A 22,255-nucleotide genomic window follows, 5' to 3' on the forward strand; every position below is an offset into this window, starting at 1 on the left:
ACCACAGCAGTGAAAACCAGAAATATTTTCAACTCTCTCAAATAGCCTTTGGAACTCCTTGACACGAAGTGCCAGGCAGAAGCTCTATCTGCAGAGACTCACACAGTCATACAGATGAAAACATTTCAGTTTTATCAGAAAAGTCATCTGCTAACTAGGCAGTTGCATCTCTTATCAAAAGTTTTACTGGAAAGATTGTCTTGGAGGAAGTTCTTTCAATCATTAAGCAGTCAGCTAATGTTAGAGACACTGCGCAAAGCCCTTCATTAAATAAAACCCATAATAGACTGGCTAAATAATAAACTAATAATAGTTTATTATTTAGCCAGTCTATGTCACTGGCCTGCAATCATTCAACAAACATTAAAAAATTAACCATTTGCTCAGTATCTAAACCAAATTTGATATTTCTCATGATCTTCAAACTTGTTTCATCTTCAAAATACATTCATTTTGGATTGTGGCAGTGTTAAAGAAAGCAAGGACTACTGCTGAAAGAAGCTTTGTCTGCTGCACAGCTTGCAACAGGAGAGAACTGTACGTGCAACACCAGGGGAAAATGTCATGCAAAACTATGAAATCTGTTATAGGTATGTTCTTCTACCTGCAACCACCTTCACCATTCTTGTCCAAATTAACTGCTCATTCAACCTTAAAATCCAGTATTATAATATATAAAGGAAATTACTTTTTATTTGCATGATTCAATTTTATTCAATAATGGAACCTCATGTTTCCCACTTCAGCCTTTATTCTCTCCTTTTCTGCAAATTTTTCTGTCTTACAGCCACATGACAAATATTTACAATTGACCAAAAGACGGGTAAGTTTAAAAGGTACATGGATGACGGTAAAGGAAAGGGCAACAGAACTCAGACAGGATAGACTGAACACCTTAAAAAACCCCCAACTACTTCAAAGGATAATGATGACTCACAAAAAGGGCTCTTTACCACGTAGGATGAGACAGAAACAGCTTCCAGGACTACCTTGTGAGAAAACAAATTATCTGTAAATTAATTTATTCATTTATTTAAGGAATGAATGATAATGCATTCCTTTGATTTTCACTGTGGAACTTTCACAGGTAACTGTAGAATATACTTTTATTTTTCAGAACAGTATCCTTCCCATTACTCAGATAAAATTATTAAGCAATTACAGAGGTGAGGTCTCTTATCTTTTTCAACAGTTGACCAATCTGGCTGTTTCATATAACTAAAAATGCAAAGCTGTTAGGTGTTCAAAGCAGAAATCTGTTTTGCCAAAGGCATTATTAACAATTAATAATTATTACAGAGTGCCTTGTTTACCTGACCTTGTGTAAATTCTGCAGCCTTGTAATTAGACCCATATTTTGCATATTTGTATATTTCCATGCATAGAATTTGACTCACTCACTCATCCATTAAAATTTGCTTGACAGACATAGATGGATAACCAGGGTACAATTTGTATTTACTGAATTACAGAAAACTGGCCAAACAACATGTTAAGTTCAATGAAAGCATATTCTTGTCTTTCTCTTGTGAAAAATGTAAAAGCAATAAAATAGCTGAGGCTGGCCCCAAGGTTCTCTGAAGAAGTAGCAGAATTTTGTCAGCTGATCATTTTAATACAGCTTTGCTTTAAAAAAAAAGGATGTTGGGTTAAAAAACAGAACTAAGAAGAAACAACATTTGGCCTACACCTTCCTTGTTGCAATGCAACAACGAATTCTTCAGTAGAAAGACCTCCTATAAAAGTTAACATATTTCTACCATTTAATGACTTTCCAGTAACTTTCTAAGCAGCTGAAAGAATTATCACGCTACTCTCCTGTTTGGGAAAGTCTTTGAAATTATGGTTTTTAAAGCATTAACCACAATAATTAAATCCTTCTGTTAGATATGCTTACATGTCTGAGAATAACAGAAAGGTATCTCAACTGAGCAGTCAGTATGGAAAGCAACAATACAGAACAGAACTGGGAATGAAGGAATTTGTTTACCTCTGTGTCTGTGCGCTGGTATCTCATAAGGTCAGACAACCTTGTCCAGCAAGAGATCTTACAGATTTCTTGTGAAGAAACTGACTTTTGCCCAAAAAGTCAAATTAGATGTACTCATTAAATATACAACATTTAGATTTTTTAAACAACTTTTATAATCCAAAGGGAATCTTTCGTAAGAGTTCCAAAACACTTAAGAGACATAAAAAGCCAAAACTCCTTTGGTAGTGCCTGTTCAGGCATAGCTGGAATGTCCTATTAACAACTAATGAAGTCTGCTAGAATTAATCTAAAGAAACAACCAAGACAGTGGGAGAGGTACATCCCTGACAGTGTTCAAGGCCAGGCTGGATCAGGCCCTGAGCAACCTTACCTGGGGGGTGACATCCCTGTCCATAGCAGGGGGGCTGGAACTGGATGAGCTTTAGGGTCCCTTTCAATGATTCCATGAGCCTGCATTTTCTTTCACTAACTTACTTATTTTAAGGATGTTGTGCTGCCTCTGAAGGTCTTTCCTGCCAAAAGAGAGTTTTTAACAGACTCCTAATTCTGTGTCACATTTCATCTGTTACAGATAGTTCAGTGACTCACCACAAGGAGAAGGCTGGAAACCTTGCAGCTAAGGAGTTACCTACAATTAAAATTAGGATGAAAAGAATGGGAAGGAAAGAGATCTGTCTAGATGCCTTTTGTCTCTAAAAAAAACCAAAAATGTCCAATAATCACACTGACCCCATCAATATAGGGGACTAAGCCTTGGTTATGTCGTTGGTTTCTCATGCACAGATCTGTGTCTGGAAAGATCCAGTTTAATTTATATAGAAACTAAATGTACTTTTCATTATGAAAGTTTGCAATCACTCCCCAGGTAATTTTCCTTATTTTCACTACAGTCTCAGATGCTCCTCAAACAGGTATTTGCTACTCAAGCCTTTTTCTGAATGGCATTTGATTGCTGGGTGGCACAGTGCCACGAGCCTCATGAAGCCCTTTAGAAATGGACACAGGATGAACACTGAAAACACAATTCTGGAGAAATCCCTGACCATTTCTTAGCAGATAATAAAGCCTTATTTTCTAAGTCTTAGTGTGCCTGACTCACTTTTGTTGGGAAGCCAACAAAGACAAACCAGAACATAGAGAATTTAAATTAAATTATGAATTCTCTACAAGGTATTTCAGTACCTTTTACTTTGGGGAGGGAGAAAGGATGTTAGATTATAAAACCACCTTATGTGTAATTGTACATGAAACTCTCTCAAGGATCATATCACAGTTCAGCTTATTTCTGCTACTTAACTGATGGGGTTTAAAAAAACCCACCAAAATCATAACAAGGTGATCCCCCAAAAATGCCCCATTAAAGGAACAACTCAGTGCAAATGGTGATCTCTTATCGCAGAAAGAAAAAGAAACACAAAAAGCAGTAGGAGGGAGGGGGATTTGATTAATTGCTTCCTTCAAGAAAGCATAAAAACCACATGCAAATACTAAAGAATAGTGTGAGACAGCATCAACACTGCATGAACTACTGGAATACTATCTAATATTTCTAAATAGTTGTACTAATCTCAATGACATTATTCATAATCAGATAGATAGATGGATGCACAGGTAGATACACATAAAGAGAATTTCTACCAAATTCAAATTCTACATTCAATCTTTGTGCTTGATAGGTGGTCAGTAACAGTGAGCTTGGTATCTGCTAGCTCTATTGCAAGATCATCCAGCATTAATTGCCCCAGTATGAAAAAAATATATTATCCAGTAAAAATTATTACAGCAATTACCAACTTACTGCAGAAATCTAATGTCTTATTCTGCAACAGAAACCAGCAGATGCCATTTTGTGCCTCTGTATATTGGGGGGCCAGGGGGTTCTCTGTTTTTAAACAACTCTGGCCCCTTTGTAGTACAGTCAAATGTTGCTTTGGATATTAAATTGAGAATTTATCTTAAATGGAAACAAACAACTTCGCTAAAAATTAGACATTTATGACTTGCAAATTACAGATACTAATTATTTTCAGTATATACAATTATGATATTCTCAAGAGGTATTAATTTTGGGACAGATGTGCTTTCATCATGTAATTTGGAAATTAAGTTACACACTCACGTATGGGAACTCAGAAGTCTGAATTTGTGTAAAGACAGGATTGATAGAAAGGAATTTTGTCTCGCTAATTTTCTCTCTCTCCCCACCCCCCCCCTCTTTCTCTCTCTGATGAGAGTGAGTGTGGCCAGCAATCCTCACAGCTGGGTTGCCTTGCACTCAAAGGAATGGGAGCTGACTGCAGAGTTGATGAGGATACACCTCCACTTGACTCCACCTCCTGTTCTGTCCTTTCAGATAATTCTTCCAAATCCAGTAAATTCTAAAAACTTAAACAATTAAAACATACCAACTATAAAATATGCACGATGTTAAATACTTCACATTCAAGTCAGATTGCAGAAATTAAGTGTTGCTAATGCAAACATCTTAAGAAAGACATTATAAATACAGATAATCCAAAATGAAGGTATTAATGCAGGAACTTACATCAAATGAGGATAAAAGGAATAATATTGTTAGGTTGACCAAATTTTAATTAGGAAAGGATAGCTTATTATTACAAAAATGCTCTCCAACATGTTCATGTATATAATCTTCTAAGACAGGTGGTTATAAATGATAAATTAAAAAAGAATACAAGAAAAATGCCAGCTAAATCAATGTCTGGGATGATATTGCTGTAGAGTGGGTGTATTAATTAATAAATCCATTTGGGAGTTCATACTATCTTATTGTCCACATTTGACCAGGAGACACAGAAGGGAAAGGACAAGACAAAGAAGTGTTGTTTTCTGGTCCAGCATAAAAAAAACAAACCAATTTCAAACATCAACATTTGGTTTGTACTGTTCCATAGGAGATGGAAGGTATACATGCAAGGCATCAAGTATCTGCTACAATTCTGAAACTGAGATTCTTATTTTTAGATGTAATAATTTCAGCCACTGCAGAAACATTCCTATCTGGAGACCTTTACTGATAGTCATGGATTTGTGATATCTCTTGCAGATGTCACTTACAAAGCTATGACATTGCTCAGGAAAAAAGGAAAACATCTACTTGTCAAATTCTGCAGAGCCTTAATTTTCACATAGAAATCTGGCACACCTTTAGAAGCCTTCAGAAAGGTTTCTCAGGCACATTTATGGACTCAAAGCCCAACACACTCACCCCTAGACTGGAGATAGCTGGAGAGCTGAAAGTCTTCATACAGAGGAAAGTCAACAAGACTGTCACTAAGCAGGTCTAAGACTTTCAGCAGGACTACAGACCCTTTTTCTTTTTGTCATGTGTTATAGGATGCTGCAGCTGCAGGCAGACTGAAGACACAAAAATATTAAGCGTGGCATGGAAACAGAGAGGGGTGGTTCATCTGTAGTAATAAAACAGTGTGCCATCAGAGAATGCACAGGACTAAAGCACAGAGAGAGCTGCCCCTTCAGCAAGCTCAATTTACAAAAGAAACAGACTGTGCAAAAACCACATGTTTGATTGAATGAAAGTAGTAGATTAACTAATGGTCAGTAAAATGTAGAAGTAAAGCCCAGTAGATGCCATATCATGAAATGAATTCTGAAGCCCAATCTAGCCAACCTGACTGATAGGCTTCCAGGATTCTTCACAGAGACCAACACAACACATGCTCCATATGGGCCAACCACTGTTTTGCAGTACAGTTTTACTGTCTGACTACACACTCTGGAATAAGGTTCTGCACTCAAACCACACTATCTCCCAAAGCAGGCATACAAAGCAGTTATTTCCTTAATACCTGGGCAATTTAAAAAGTACCCACTTCTACATATCCACTGCAGGAAACACTGATACTCTGCACAAAACAGACCCTGTGCATCTTGACTTGACTTCTGAACAAGACATTGAAGCAAATCCAAAACCCTTCTATGAAGCCATGTCTGATACAACAGTATTTGCCATTTCTACCTGCAGAAGGGAACAGTCTCAATTAAGATGAAGTAACATCTGTTTTTATTCTCAGATGATCCAAAACTTTATTGGCTCTTAAAATGATTCCTTTCAAACAAACCTGTAGAATTACAGGCTCCACAAGTCAGGAAGAGGAACAAATGTCAACTCTAACACAGCACAGGCTGCTAAAACTGACCATGGTGTTTCCTAGGATACAGGATATCTCATAGAAAATTTATTGCATTGTACTGCTGGTACTGCTTTTCTTGGCCACCATAACTGAAAAATTAATAATTCCCCAGAAGTCTCACCCAGCTCAAGAGTCACTTTCCCCCTCCCATAGCACATGAATGAGCACATGAAAGCAGAAGAGTTTAGCTAAATGGTGTTGCCTAGATTCACTGCTCAGAGGTTTTTTCACATATATAAACTTAATCCCAGGAACCAAGCTGAAAGGTCAGAAGTACTCCCCACTTGATGAGTTTATTCTGAAATATGGACGTACTCACCCATTTTTCCCTCACTGCACCAAATACTGAACATCAACAAGAACTAAACAGCTGCTCAGATGAAGTTAAATGAAAGTTTTTTAAATTATCTTCTAACTAAAAAGCTTCCTTATGACGAGACTTTCAATACTGAAATAACTTCTGTTGAGGAACACCTTATTTAATTTTTCTAAGAGTGTCTTATCAAGAAATAGAAGAGTGACTGAACATTGCTATAATTATTTTTGGCAACGGTAACTGCTTGAAAGCAGAAAAAATGAAAATAATTCTTTTAACACCTAAGAGCAGGAGAAAAATAAGCACCTGCAAAAGCCATTCCCAATATGCCAAAAGGAAAAGCATTTTAGGGCAAACATAGATGAAGTTTTTCATCTATGCCCTCCATTGCCTCCCAACCCCATGATTTTCTTATTCAATTATTTTTAGGAATGTGGACTACGAAAGACAGCATCAAACAAAACTGTTTACAAAAGGAAGATGAATGAATGAAAAACATTTTAGTTTTCCAAATACTGTAAAATTTATTTTAAGCTTACTTTTGAAGCTGAAGGAAAAAATTATGATAAAGACTGAGAAACTCTGGGATAGGTAACATAGATTTACTTCACTTATTACAAAATCCATATTTTTTCCTTTTACATGCCCATTCAATTCTGAATTACCACAAATGGTGCCACTTTAGGTTTTGGGTGTTTTAAAAAGGGCTTAAAGCAAGTAATTTTCACTTTCTAAAATCAACATTGGACCATGGATCTCCGTATCAACAGTGACTTCTAAGAAACATTTCTGCTAAGTACATCACTTTTAGGTCATGAACATCATCAAGCAAACTTATTCTTAAGGAAGGAACAATGTCCAGAGAAAAACAGATTTTGACTCTGTTTGTCCTGATGGATGCAAGGTGTTTGGGCACTGTAAGAATTCCTGGTTACACAAACATCATTAAGCACTCAAGTCCAACAGAACCTGCACACTTGTGTAATCTCCTGGCAAGCTGCCTCTATTAAAAGTTCTGTAGACTAATACAAACTCAACCTGGTTTGGTATTTCACTAATTGGTTGGTCCACATTACTATAGTATAAGGCACTAACTACATCAGAATTCCATGGGAACTGGTGGTTTTAAGACTTACTTTATTCCTTATCCATATTACCTGGACTTTTCCTTCTTGTAATGTCTCTAATTATAGACTGGTGGGATAATTTTCCATCAAACTTTAAATTGAACATAAAAACCTAAAATAATTTAAAAGAGCTCTCTAAAACTCCTGTAAAAAAAAGAAAGATGAACAACGATCCATTCAAGACCAGTGGTTTTTTGTAAACCCTCTTGTGATTCATTATTTCTTATTAAAATAGACTCAAAACCAGCAAATCCTCCAAATCCATAGAGTATCTGTAGCACTTCTGTCAATCCAAGGTATCCAAAGGAGGACATATTTGCTCACTCACTCTCAAGCACCACCAGTAATGCCATTGTGGCAGATCTCTCTACAGGATGCACAGACCAAACCAAGATTTAAAATTCTTGGCTACAGAATCTTGTAAGAAATGCTGCTACTGCTACACCAAAGCTACACACTTTGTAGTGAGTTTAAAGCCAGATCAGATAGACTGAGTTGTTACTGCATCTCTCTAGTGCAGCACAAACCTGCTCTTTGACCGGGGCAACAGATCAGTTCCAACAGAGTACCTTCAAAGACTGTGCTTTCTGTAATCCTCTGAAGACAGCAACATCTTGTTATTAGATGAGTGATTCAATCACCTAGGTAAACATTACACACTTGGTGGCAATCGTACCCACGACCATATTTACCTCCGGGCACACTTCCTGTAACACGGTGTTCACAATACTGCCGTTTATAAGCCTAAGCAGACAAATTATTGTGATAATAAGTCCTTCCATTCCTGCATTCTACCTACAGAGGAAATTACAAAGTTAGTTTTACTCTATTGAAGCAATCCACATTTCTTAGAACCTGATCCATGCGGTGGCCAGCCTGGGGAGCCTTTTCTACAAAGAGCTGACAGAGATACCTAGTGTCATTAAGCCTTCTCTGGCAAGGTACCAGACTGGGGACTAAGTACAGATGTGCTGCTTCTTTGCTTATGCTAACTCATTCTCAGTGGCTAAAACTGGGAGTGCATAGAGTCATACCCAGCCTCTCCCAAGCACCAGTGAGATGGATGCATGTCCATCGTGGCTGGTAAAATCCAGGGAGGAGAGTTAAACCCTTTGTAAAGACACATCGATCATTACTTTGAAACACTTCAGTAAAAATTGTATTGATGCTGGAAGTCTGAACCAAACAATTCCTTTACAGGGCAGATCATGGAGAAGTTGCAGTAATAGTGAATCGATTCCAGTTAATGGACTCGATGAGTGCAGTGACAAATAACTGCTTACTCATCCCCAAAATGCACTACACACCATGACCAAAAGGGTCATCTTTTATTATTCAATAAACATTAATTATGACAGATGTCTTACACTTTCATATGGTAGAATACTGACTGCCCAATTCAATAACCAAGGTATTTCTAACTTCCTTCTGGTTAACCAAAACTTGATTCCAAACAAAACTCATTTGTCATCCTCAATCAAGGAGAGGATCACAAAATACTGCTGTGGAGGGGAGGAAGAAATTCCTGATAATCTGGCGGCAAGCTCCCTTCTCTCTCCCAGGTTCCCAGTAAACTGTGAATGGAATCACATTAATATTTTATCTCTCATTCCAATCACTCTCAATTCTGCCTTGACTTGGAAGCTTTCAGCACTAAAAATAAACATCTCTGTTTCCGTATGTATAAACCAAAATGACAGTGATACGAGTTCAAACTTGGAAAATACTCAGAAACCTATTTCCATACATACAGAAAGGACTGAAAATAATCACTGGAGTTAATCTGAAGGTAGAGTCTAGCTATCAGATTCTGCCTACTACATGAGCTGGTGTCACAATTCTGGCCCAAACTACTCCTCATCACATGCCCATATAATTCTAGTACTATTAGCAGAGCAATAAATAAAATATTGTACTATTACCACTATGAGACACCTTTCCCTGACACCAAAGAGATTTCTCACCCCTACCCACCCACCAAACAAAAACCCTTTCAATGCATGACTCTTGTGAGAACATGATTACAGAAGTCATCACCATCATCTACAATCACATTTTCACCTGTTCATGTGGTGTACACCTGTGGGCTCTTGGCAATACACCTCACTGAGGTGTGGGAAATTTTGGGTTCAGAACGAGCCCTGTCATCTTTCTTAAGCAAATTTGCCATGCAATCCCAAAACCTGTGTGAATGCCATGGCCTCTTACAATGTTATCTTATTTATAAATATTTTACCTTTTTAAGTGCACAAAATACTAATGCAAACCCCTTGAACATATATACAAGAGTCAGGACAGCAATATATATATATAAAAAGTAATTCAAAGATCTTGAAGATGCTTTTATACTGCGACCTAATGTGCAAGCAGTAGAACACCCCACCACAGGTAAGAAATGAGAAATTTTGAGGGCTATTGAACACTGAATTTTCACAGCTGAACAGTATAAAGTTATTTAGCAGTGTTCAATAGCCTTCAAACTCACTTTTGCCTGGGGGTTACAGTGCTCCAGTAGAAAAAGACTGTGAAACAAAAACAGTGCAATACAGGTTGGACCAAGATTTTTTCAGTATTTTTTAAAAACCCTTTTAAAGTTCACATCATTTTATGTGTTTTGAAAAACACACAGAGTTCTATAGATGCCACCCATTATTTACCAGACAACACAGAAAGAGCATCTATATAAAAGCAGATTTTAGCCTATAAAGATACTACAAACAATAGTACAGGTGTATACATGTTATTAAAAAAAAAATTTAAAACCTGCTGCTTCAGGGACACCAACTTCCAAGTCCAACCAGTTCTGTATGAATTTTGCTACTGCTCAAATTAGAAGATATTGGGGGCTTTTATTCAATTCTTTTTAGCTAGCAAAACTAACACCTCAACAGCTAGATAAGATATGGGATTCATTTTATTGTCATGAACACTGACTTCTACAGGGCTTTTTAAAAGGGAATCTAAGAGTTGGCTTTTGTTTACTAAGTGTTCAAAAATGAGCATTTGAATATTCCAGTGGGAAACATAAAACAGGTTCCAACGTAATAATTAGATCCTTTTACTATAAATGAAATTACGCCCTGCTTAAGCAAAAGAGTTGGTCAGTTTTTCCATTTGTGCTTGCATATTTCAGCTTTTACCCATTCCCCTAGCATGGATGTTTCATTGATGGCTGAGGGTAACACTTCAAAAATGAACTAGCTAAACAAACTTCCCAGCAGCACTTGACAGAGCTACACCTATTCTTCCCCATTTCCAAAGCAGTACAGAATTAATTACCAGTTCTATGGATCTATTGTAAGTATAATAGACTAAAGAGCTATCACAGACACATTTATTGTAAAAGCACAATCCCAAGAGTGTCTAGTAGAGGGCCAAAACGATTAACACAAATGCTTTGTCAGATCAAAGATAAAACCTGCACCGCCCAATTGAGGAATGAATTAGAACAGTGGGTTATCTTTCAAATTAACCAGGGCAGTTAGTGAGGAAAATTTCATGAAAGTGTAATTCTTAGCCTTTGTGAATCCACACAGCAGGCATTCTGCCAGCTGACAAGATGATGAAATTTTCATGCTTAAAAAAGCCCTCTTCATTTCCCAATTTAGATTAGCTAGCGTTTCTCTCTCTTTTCATCTATTTGCTCTTCTGAAGCAGAATTAAAAAAAAAAAAAGCACACAACAGGATCAATCTCTCATAGAATAAATGCATTTCTGAGAAGAAATAAAATCTATGTCATTTAAAAATATATTTACATTTAAGAGTAAGATTATCAAAATTGACATTGCTAATACCGTTAAGAAATCTGTAAATACTGGAGCAATGGTAGATACATTTTAGACGTCAAATATAAAACATTTCAGTGTTTCATGGCAAAAAACTATTGCAGAAGCAGATCTTTTCATATAAAGGCGAGTAATTTACAAAAACAATGGGATTGTAGCAGGCTCACAAAATTCTATTTATGCACTTACATTTGCATCTTTTTAAAGGAATGTTGTATATCATGGTTGTAATTTTTTATTTAACACAGTTTCATGTGCCAAAAAGGACAAGTAGATTTTCTACTTTTAGATTTTATGGCACTCCTCCCTGCCCCTAAATTTATACAGCCACATATAAAAGCATTTCAACAGTCTAAAGGAAAAAACAAGCAATATCTTGAACAGTTAAACACTCAAAAAAAACCTGATTCAAAGCACACTGAAAAAAAAGTATACTTATTCATCTCAGTGAGCTGTGGATCAGGCTGAAAGGCTCTTGATAGGGCTGTCTTCATAAAAGGTAGCTCATTATTTACAGGTTAAAAACCACATTTTTTGCATTTTGTTTTTCTATTATGTGCCATTTGACAAATACGTAAACAAAATAATATATAAAAAAATTAAAAATGGAGTGACAATATATTTGATCCTTACAAATCAGTATTTCTGCGCCTTTCAGATGCAATTACTACAATAGGAGATTGTTTAATGAGAGGCTGAAAGTTTCATTAAATGTTTTGTTCAGACAGTTCTTTGCCATAATACTTCTGGGTGTGTCTTTATAGCTTATAGGATTATATATATTAGTGCAAACACCCATTTGATGAATTTCAACTCCAGCTGTTATACAGCCACTACAAGTACTGGATGAAAGGAATAAACTAAAAGTCTCAGCATCTGATTTTCTAGGAGCTATCAAGACAAAAAGTTTACTTGCCCAACTCCATGAAAAGCCCTTTTGTAAGAAGAAAATAAACGTACAATCTGGAAATTAATCTCACATTTCCAGAGTCTGAATGCATTCCACAGTCAAAAACTAGTTTTAAACCTTATTATAGCTATCCAGTTTAAAAACAAATTCTCACTACTAAAACAAATCAGAGGCTTTTACTTACATGGACAAACAATTTTCTTTTTAATTATCTTAATTATCCAATATACCATGAAGCAAGATACATAATAGATTTATGTAAGCAATGTTCAATATTCAAACATTACAGTTTGGTTCTTGGTTTGGTATTGTGGTCTTAAAAGAAGACAAAACAACCAACTAAAATAAAAACAGAAGAGCACAAAGCATTACATCACTTTCTGTTCTTACCAGCAGTAAGAATTTCTCCTGCCCTTAAAGGCATCTCTTCATACAAGTTTACTATTGCATATCTTCTGCACACGTTTTCAAACACTTCAAATGCCTGAAATTATTTAGCATGTGGCACTGTCTATTATCATTATACATGCAACGTACATTAAATCTAAAAACCAACTTTCATACAAAAAGAGTCAGTGTAAATATATGACTTAGACCCATTATTTAATAACACTTTAATAAAATGATAATTTTGCAGACAGGTGGACTTTGCAATAAAGTAGCATGAGATCTCACATTTTGGTGACTTCACCTGTCCAAGTCATCTTTAACTTCAATGGAAAGGAACAATCTATCTCTGCCTTGGGAAATAATGCTCAAATTTTAATAGCCTTAGAAAGTTTTGTGCTTCTTTTCATGCAAAGATCTTCAAAATAAGTGTTTTTACCTTCAGAAATTATAATGCTTTCAGAAGAGTGTTTAGAAAACACTCACCTATAATTGCATTAAGAACTAGTACAGAAGAAAGATAACACAAAACATACACTTTCATACACTTTAACTTAGCATTAAACCATAGAAATAATTCTTAGCATTGTAGCTTGCTGATTGCAAAAGAATTCTGTAATACTTAAGAAAACACAGAACAAATTAGGTACATCATTGACATTTGGTACAGGCCAGATTTTCAAAAACTATTTACTTTTTTGGGTGTATTAAAAGTGATGAGCACACAAAGGTTATGAATGTCTTCAAAATTTATGTCCATCCTGCAGCTCTGTAAGCAGGCAATGTTGGGCAATAAAAAAAAAGCAGGCAGGCAATAGCATAAGATACTCTGAAAATTTGATCAAAATAGCTAGATGCCAATTCACAAAATATGATGCTTCTAGCATATCAGAAATACAAACCACATTGATCTAAGTTAAAAAGCATGGTGGATTTTGTCCTAATGTTGGACAGTGAGAAGACAGGAATTTTAAATACTACACCTTTTTTCCCCACAATGCCATACAAAGCCAACCACTACCACTGGCACTTTGGATTTCTTGCACTAGCCCTCAAAAAAAGAGAATTATATCAATTGAATTAACTACCCATCTTTCTCCTCATTTTCTCCCCAATCATTATTAAGAAAGATTCATAGTCCTTCCCCTCCTACAGTCTTCAGAATTTTTACAAAGCTATATTCGGGTTTCCTTTTCACAATGTAAGACAATATATATCAATTTGAGTTGAAGAAAGAGAATCATATCTCAATTACATGAGAAACTGACATCTACATATTTGATAGGCTTCACAGATTTTTCTAAAAGCATTGAGATAATGCACTCTGGCTAAAGATCTGGAAAACAGAGAGCTACTACATCTGTAATAATGCTGACACAAACAGTAACAGAAATGTAAATATACCTAACTATCTTGAGGTTGAATTGAGAAAACAAACATTTTAAATTATTTTTCTAATTCACTGATTGTCTTATTTTCAGAAAGTTGAGGGTTGATGCTGCATGCTACTACTTTACACTACACAAAAAAAAAGGGTAACATGACTCAAAAAACTCAGCACTACTTGAAAAACCCCTTTCCTCCAACAGAGTATTTTCTGCATACTTACACTGTAGTATTTTCTGATGTGGCGTCTAATATCCAGCAGTAACTTGTTGTTCATTTGAACCACATAGCTGAAAGGAGGCTCCTCACATTCTGTCTTGCTGCACCTTTGCAAGCTGGGTTCAATAAACCGCCCCTGAAAACAGAAGTGTAAAAACAGCATCATTATGACAGAAGATGGAAGCAGAAGTTACCTCAGGAGTTTAGACATAATACATATATTTTTTAAAGTAGCAGTCTTAAAGGGCCCATAATATCTGGGCCTTCTTTCTTCCCATCATGGTTGGCCACACCCATATGGGAAAACTGCAGGGCAGAGATATCTTCATTCTATTCTTAAGGAAAGCTCTTTTAGACAACACACCACTAATTAATAATTCAAAAAGAAATGCTGAGTAAAAAAAAAAATAATCTATGGACAAATCATGGTCCCCCATCTCCACCCAAAAATCCCCAGGTTTATTGTTTTATCAGAGACAAACTTCAGTCTCAGTCCACTGATCAGAACTTTGAAATCCTTGTAGATACTAATTATGAAATTACCAACAGGGCTGTAGAGACAAACTGCATAAAGAAAAATCACATTATCATTTTTTTATTTTCTCCAAGTTCAAATAGTGCAAACTGTTAGGCTGTTATCTCATTCCCTTCTTTTTAAAACCTTCTGAACACCTGACATTAAAATTTCAGGACCTGGAAGTGTTGTGTGAACAGCTAAAATTAAGTTTGTGGAATTCTCACTAATGTAACACCAGTCTAGTAGGCTGGACAGTCATACAGCTTTCAGAAAACTTTCCTGCAAGGTAAGACTCAGCTGTTGTGAGCCATCTTGGCTAAACCCCCACTCACAACACTAATTAATTCCAGGTGAAACAGAGGAGATTTTTGGCTTGGTTTCAGGATTTCTTCTGTGGTTTGGCGGTGGGGATATATTTTTTTAAGTAGTTTGACATCCACTCCTCTCCAGTTAGCCCATCTGCAACTTGTCAAGTCTACATGCAATTAACTGTCTTATTTACAGCTGCGATGAAAAAAAGTCAAGGATTCACAGAGTATCACTCGATTTGCGTGTCTTTTCCTCTTACATGCTTCCAAAGACTGCTCTATTTTGATTCAAAAAATGCAAAACATCTGCTGTTTGTCCAAATTTACTTAAAATAATTACTTTTAATTTAGATAAAAGATTTATTTGCTTTCAGTTTCAAGGTTTTCACTACTCTGAAGCTCGCTAATTTGCTGATGACTAATACATACATAACATGCTGTAGAGTTAAATACTTGGCCCCACTTCAAGATGTGGTCCAAGGTCAGAGATACATTTTTTGGCAGAACTTCTCAACAAGAATGTACCCCTATGACTTTTTATTCAATTCACAGAGACAGAAGGAAAGATAAGATAGAAAAACCTTACTCTCAAGAAGGGAGGTGGGATGCAGCAAGATAAACACAAGTTTAAAAAGCACTTTGTTCCAATTAATATGATTTAGGATAAGAAACTGCCACTGCTATACAAAAGTTTTATTAAATAGAGAACTAGAAGTTACTAAGGTGTTAAGATAAGGATTCCTTTAAAAAGTAACAGCACAATCATTCACGACTGTGGGCAAACAGATTAATGAAGCCAGATAATCTCACACGTTCTGCGAGACGACGCAGCTGAAATGCAAAAATGGGAAAAATATTTCAGCACTATCCTATCAGCAATTATCTGCTCCAAAGCTATAAATAGCAGGACTGAAACAATATGGTATCTTCTCCTACATCATTTGAATCCTATCTGAAAAGCTGTTCTCTCTACAAGCATTTTTCTCTCTCACCAATGAACAGAAACGAAACAAAAAACCAACTAACCGAACCATCAAAGACATTGTCATAAATATTTTCTGTTCCGCATTTGAGGCAGCAAAACTTGAATCTTTCACAATCCCTATATTTCTCCTCATCAGTGAGCTGAGCTGGGCCACCAACCAAGGCATCATTCTCATCTTTATGGTAATGGTGATGGACTCTGAATTGGGAGGGATCCAGTCCTATTAATAAAGAAACAAAAATTTCAAAAGACTAAGAGGTCAACCATGCAAGCAGGCTTATTTTTCATATGCTTGGTGAAGCAGATTCAAAAGAAAGTTACAAAATGTAAATTCAGAAGCTGAAAATCTCTCCTTAGCAAAACTTCCTCTATAAAACATAAGTACATTCTACAATTTTTAACCATGAATAAAGGTTCACGAGACATGAAGAAATCATCTTACTTATCTTCTTACGCAAGATTGCTTTATAAATAAAACAAGCACGCTGCATTATCATGGGAGTATGCAAGAGAACATTTTGTTTCTGAGGAAACCACTCCTAAAGGATAGCTTTATTGTTATTTCCTTCTTAAGTTACATTGAAAATATTTCAATAAAAATGTGCATCGTGATTAAGAAACAGTCTTTAAATCAAAATGGCACCATTAATACCAAAAACAGGGAATAAAAACCCCATTAAAGAAACACGGGTGCACTGCTATTACCAACTCCTTCAAGTCCGTACACAACTGCCAACTCTGATTTCAATGCAGTGGTCGATTTCATTTTGGCTCAGTGGTTAACAGCATGGAGGTTTCAATCTAATGCAGTGGTTAAAATTCAGCAGCAGCATTTAAAACCGCAGCGCAGGAGACAAAGTGCTTTATTTTTGATTGCCAGAACTCAAGATTTTAAACAAATAAATACACAAAAGAGATCCCAGAAATACTGATTCAACCACAAATAAGTAAATAAGCAAGCAAGCATGAAGTTCACTGTTCTAGGAATAAGACTGCCAAAGTAAACTTAATAAAATCCTCAAGTTCTGTCATCCTTTGTCATGTGCAACATTTTAAAAGTCCATGCATCTCATTTACAGGGTTTTTTTGTTAACTTTAGGAAAAAAACACATGTTCAGAAAAAAAACTTAATCGAATGAGCACGTAGGAGAAAACCCTTCAGAAAACTATGGCTCACTTTAGTAGTAAAACAAAAAGATCAGAGAAGCACTTTGAAAATATTTTTAACAGACATTAAGCCAAGTAACAGATTACCATGTGTTAAACCATATCCTGTTATAAACTTCAGTTAAAAAATATAATAATTCCTATAAGAAATGTAACCAAGACTACAAATAGAAAGTGAACCTTCACCTTATTATAACTGTACCATGACATTTAAAGACAATGGTTAGGAACAATATTCAGTTAAACTACACAAATATTATTGCACTTACAACAGCTGTGTTATACAGGCAGATATAAATTGTCTGTATAAAAAGATTTTATATATCTGACTTTAATACCACTATTCTGAATTTTTATGTCACAGTCTTAAAACAAATTCAAGCAAAAGGAAAAACTCCTTTGCCAAATAAGTTTATTTGGTTCTTGATAGAATATGGGTTTCACTAAAATTTATTCGATCTTACCAATTTTGCCAAACGGAAAAAATGTCAATGCAGAAAGGTAACAATTCACCTCCAGGAGGTTTCTAAACTTTTAATACAGTTCTCCACTATTCATTTAAAGAAAAAAGGCAAAAGCAAAATACACTGCTAATAGCATATTTTACACTTTAATACACATGGTATCCCCCAAAAAAGACTGTAGGGGTTTTTTCTGGCTTTTTTTTTTTAATAGAAGGGTTGGTAATGTATATGCAGCACACAGGTAGTAGATAAAAGGTTTAGAAAGGGAACTGGAGTTCAGTATTCAGATTTTGCAAAAAAAACAACTATGCAGTAGGTTGGATCTAAGAAAGTAATGGTGAAAACAAAAAATCTCAGTTTACTCCGAGTTCAGAAGTGGAATGAAAAAACATCATTCCAACTTTCTGAGACAGATACCATTACAGTTCAGCTAGAAATCTTTGTTTTTTTCACAAAACGCAAATATGGAGCAAAGTAGCTCACTAAAAGATAAAAGGAGACAAATTCTGGTCTTCAGACAACTGCAGTTCTCCAACATTGAGTCAAAACCAGTGACTAAGTATTGGTCATTTTATTTTAATTTAACAGGAAAAAAAATTGTAAGAATTTAAATCACACCCATCTCTGAACTTTCTAAGCTTTTTTGGCTGGAAAAAACAACAAAAAAATATTGTGCTGAACCAAGCATACACTTAAGTTTTGGTGTGCAAACAGCCACAGTAAAATTAAAAGGGACTACAAATCAGGCTTTGAAAGAACATGCCTACATTAATTATCTTGTGCAATAGGGAACTATTTTATTTATTATCTCCTTTCAGGAATAGTTAGTTGGTTCAGTTAATCCATTTCAGCACCTAACTGCTATCCTCTCAGACCAGGTCACACTGGTCACATTATTTCACTTGGTACACAAAACAGGGACTATCTAATTGGGCAGTGGAAAAAAAAATAATATCTGGTTTTGGTAATTTATAAATTAATAGGATGAGACTAATCAGTGAACTTTGAACTCTTTTTTTTTTTTTCCTCATGACATCAGGAAAAAATAAAAATCAAAGCAACTTTACTTACTCTGACAGGAAAAAGTCTTCAGGCCTATCATTAAATTACCTGCACTGCAGGTAGGCTTTATCACCTCACCAAAACGACAAAGCACTGCGACATACGAACGTGCGGGCTGACCAAACTAATTAACACAACTAAGTTCGGGGAGGTGATCCTCAATTATTCAATAGAATTATTAAAACCAATACTAACTGGCAAGCTAAGCGGGTAACCCAAGAACCTGAAAATACGGTCAGAGATTTTTACCACACGCAGTATTTTAAAAGCAACATTTCCGCGGATGGCTTGTGCCCTTCCTTCCCCCGCGGGCACAGGGGCGCTGCGGCCGCCGGGCCGCCGTGCGGGGGCCGGGGGCTGTGCCCGGGGGCTGTTCCCGGGGCTGTTCCCGGGGCTGTGCCCGGGGGCTGTTCCCGGGGGCTGTTCCCGGGGCTGTGCCCGGGGCCCGCTCTCGGGATGCCGCATTCCAGCCGCAGGTGCTCGGGGGCCGCGGCGGCTCCGCCCGCACCTTTCCGCAGGGAGCCCGCGCGGGAGGCCGGGAATCGGCAGCCGGTGCTGCCACCCCGCGGCCGGCGCCGCGCACTGCAGCGGGGCCCGCGGGGACGGGGCCGCGCGGGGCCCTTCGTTTGCTCACTCACATCGGTACTGCTTCTTTTATTCATCCATCTTAGCGTTGTCTCTGTATTCATTCACATTTTCACTCTTTCTTTTATTAACTCCAACGCGCTTTAACGATTCTCAGGTTCTGAGCAGTTCTGCAGCATCTCAGAACACCCAGCCAGCACACAAACAGCAAAGTCCACACGCTCTAGGGCTAGTTATTGTCATGAAGTTCTGTCACAACTTTAATCTTAATTTTCATCACTGTCCTTTCACTTCGCTCCCTAATGTGATCAAAACAACAGAAAAGTCAAAACCTGAGGTAAACTCTGCATACCACAAGGAGAGCATCCATCCTGGTTTCTGTCTGGAGAGCCTGTCTGTGCAGCTGCTACACACTATATTAAAGACAACTGAACAATTCTCTAACAATACATTTTTTTAAAGACAATTTAAAAAGCCAATATATTTGGTGCTGGTGGGTGTCCTTACAAGAAGCAGCTAACACACAGACACTACCTCAAAGCAGGGAGCAGAACTGGGAAGTGCTCCTAATGACAAACCTCATCAGGACCCAGTAATGACTCCCTAAAATCGGTCAGCCTTCCTAAGAAATGCCCAATGCCAAGCAATCTGCACAGCACCAACGTGCACATCCCTCTAAGGCAGCAGAACACACCTCTTCCAGAACATCAAGACACTGTCTAGGACAGCAGTCATCAACTTCCATCATTTGAAGTAAATAATATTCTCTAGTAACAGCTACAAAAGTCCCATGGTTAACTCTGCTTCCATAATGTCTGCTTATTTCTGACAACACACAAATAAGATGTAACTTTTCTTTGAGACAAGGAGCAGTACTTATGTATTAACAAAAACCCCTTATTTGAAATACAGTAAGAGAATTGCTGTGCCATACAGTTCTTCCAGTTTAAAAGCCAGATATCTTAAGGATGAAGTCAGGTCTCCAAGACTTAGGAAGATCAGATTTATTAAATTATATAACTGATTAGATTGCAGACTTTATTTAGTTTTACAAACTGAGACAATCCTCATCTTGTCACTGCATTTCCTCAGAAACTTCAAGACAAAGAGAGTGAATGCAGGAGTGTGCCCAGGAGGTTCTTGTGTTTAGGAACAATGAGCTTCCGTATCTCAAACGCTCAGCAAATGCTCCTACAATGCCCCAAAACAAAAGGTGGTTTTCAACTTGGTTCCATAGTGAACAAATATTATATTTAAGGGGTTCTCTGCAATTTTAAGCTGCATTATTTGCTCCAGTTCTTCAGTGTCTAATATAATTTAAAATTACTTGCTTTGAGCACAGACAGAACAAAGAACTTTTCAGCACTTTGATGTGAGCCAAGCTTCCCTACCAGAGTTCAATTTTATCTACTCAGACTATCAGGGTGACAGGAAACAGTCACCTTATAAACATGCATTATTGAAGATTCTGTTAAACATGCAGCCAAGATCTTTTTTCTACAACCACTGTCCCTATACAGACACATATTCTACCTAATACAATAAATCTGATCAGTTGAGGAAGACACAGTGAGAATGCAACAGGGTTTTGGTCCATAGGTATGATGCTTTATGCATCCTTCAGAATGGGAAAATGTGCCTTTTTGCAACAAGATGGGAAAAACAATGGGAATCTGGATGTACATCATGATGAAAATACTAAGTAAAAAAGCCCAACTTAGCATCACAGATCAGTAAACAGTTTCTGTATTTGCTTGTTTTACCAAGCTGGACTCAAGTATCTTGTACTCTTTTGTATTTTACAAAGGATTTTTGATTTTTATTAAAGAAAACCACTTGACTATGCCTCCAGTACCATGAAAAAAACCCTGTAAGATAACTTCAGCTTGCAATGACTAATGTACAGCTCTGATCAAGTGCTGTATATGAAAACCTAAGCAGATCAGAAGTCTTGAAAGAGACCTGACTTTACCCTCAAGCACAATTTAAGCTTCCCCAAGAAAACAAAGCTAGGGAAGGTGATAAAATTTTGACTGTACAGCAAGGTCAAACTCAACACACTTCAGATCTAAGACTGTAATAGATACGTACAGGTTTTCAGACTGACAATTGTGGACTATTAATAAACTCTCAGCTGCATGAAGCTATTACAGACCATAAAAGAAATCTTCATCTGGAATGTACTACAGTGCAAAAAGCAGCACAGGCACTTGCAAACAGTGGCAGGACCTTCTGTACCTATCAAGTGGCACAGAGTTCTTAAGATCTGGGTAGTTAATTTAGGCGTCTGAAGGGAGCCAGTCTTTTCTGAAAATCTAACCTGTTGTGAATAAGAGCTCTGAATTTGAGCTTAACTCTACAAGACTAATAATCTTTGCAATAAAAATAAACTAGCTTCAGAAATCATTCCTGTCTTTTACCTAAATGAAGTACAAATTTGCTGCCCATTTTCAACCCCTTCAACCTAACCAAGAGTGCTTGACCTTTTCAGTCAGGCATGCCACACAGTCTACTCTGGGAAAGTTGGATACCAAGGCCTTGCCACATAATAAACAGGATGATTTGTGTGGTCAGCCTGCATGTGTGGAGCAGGGCTGGCACCTCCTCAGAGCATGAGAGCTGTTGAGGACACGTGAAACATCAAATGCCTCCAAGAGACACCTTTGCTGACTCAGATAAAGCAGAATTTGTCTTCAACCCTTTCTCAACCACTCAGAAACAGAGATGGAAAAAGCTGCATGCTACAAGAATTGTCTTGGAAGATTAAGATCCTTCATGGCTATCATCCTCCTTCCTGAGAAACAGCAAGGCACCTTTCTTGCACACATTCCAAGTACAATCTCCAAGCTATTCAGCTGTTACTAAGGG

The 22,255-nt window shown here is 37.0% G+C and overlaps 1 protein-coding gene across 1 annotated transcript in view; it reads right to left on the minus strand.

Moving 5' to 3' along the window:
• The window catches only part of POLA1 (DNA polymerase alpha 1, catalytic subunit), a 185,327-nt gene that overhangs the window by 85,804 nt on the left and 77,268 nt on the right, over positions 1–22,255 (minus strand). The window contains 2 exon segments of the mRNA XM_036382543.1: positions 14,304–14,435; positions 16,151–16,329. Of these exon segments, the coding sequence (XP_036238436.1) occupies positions 14,304–14,435; positions 16,151–16,329 (311 nt within the window).

Source organism: Molothrus ater, chromosome 2 (genome assembly GCF_012460135.2).
Source record: "Molothrus ater isolate BHLD 08-10-18 breed brown headed cowbird chromosome 2, BPBGC_Mater_1.1, whole genome shotgun sequence".
NCBI lineage: Eukaryota > Metazoa > Chordata > Aves > Passeriformes > Icteridae > Molothrus > Molothrus ater.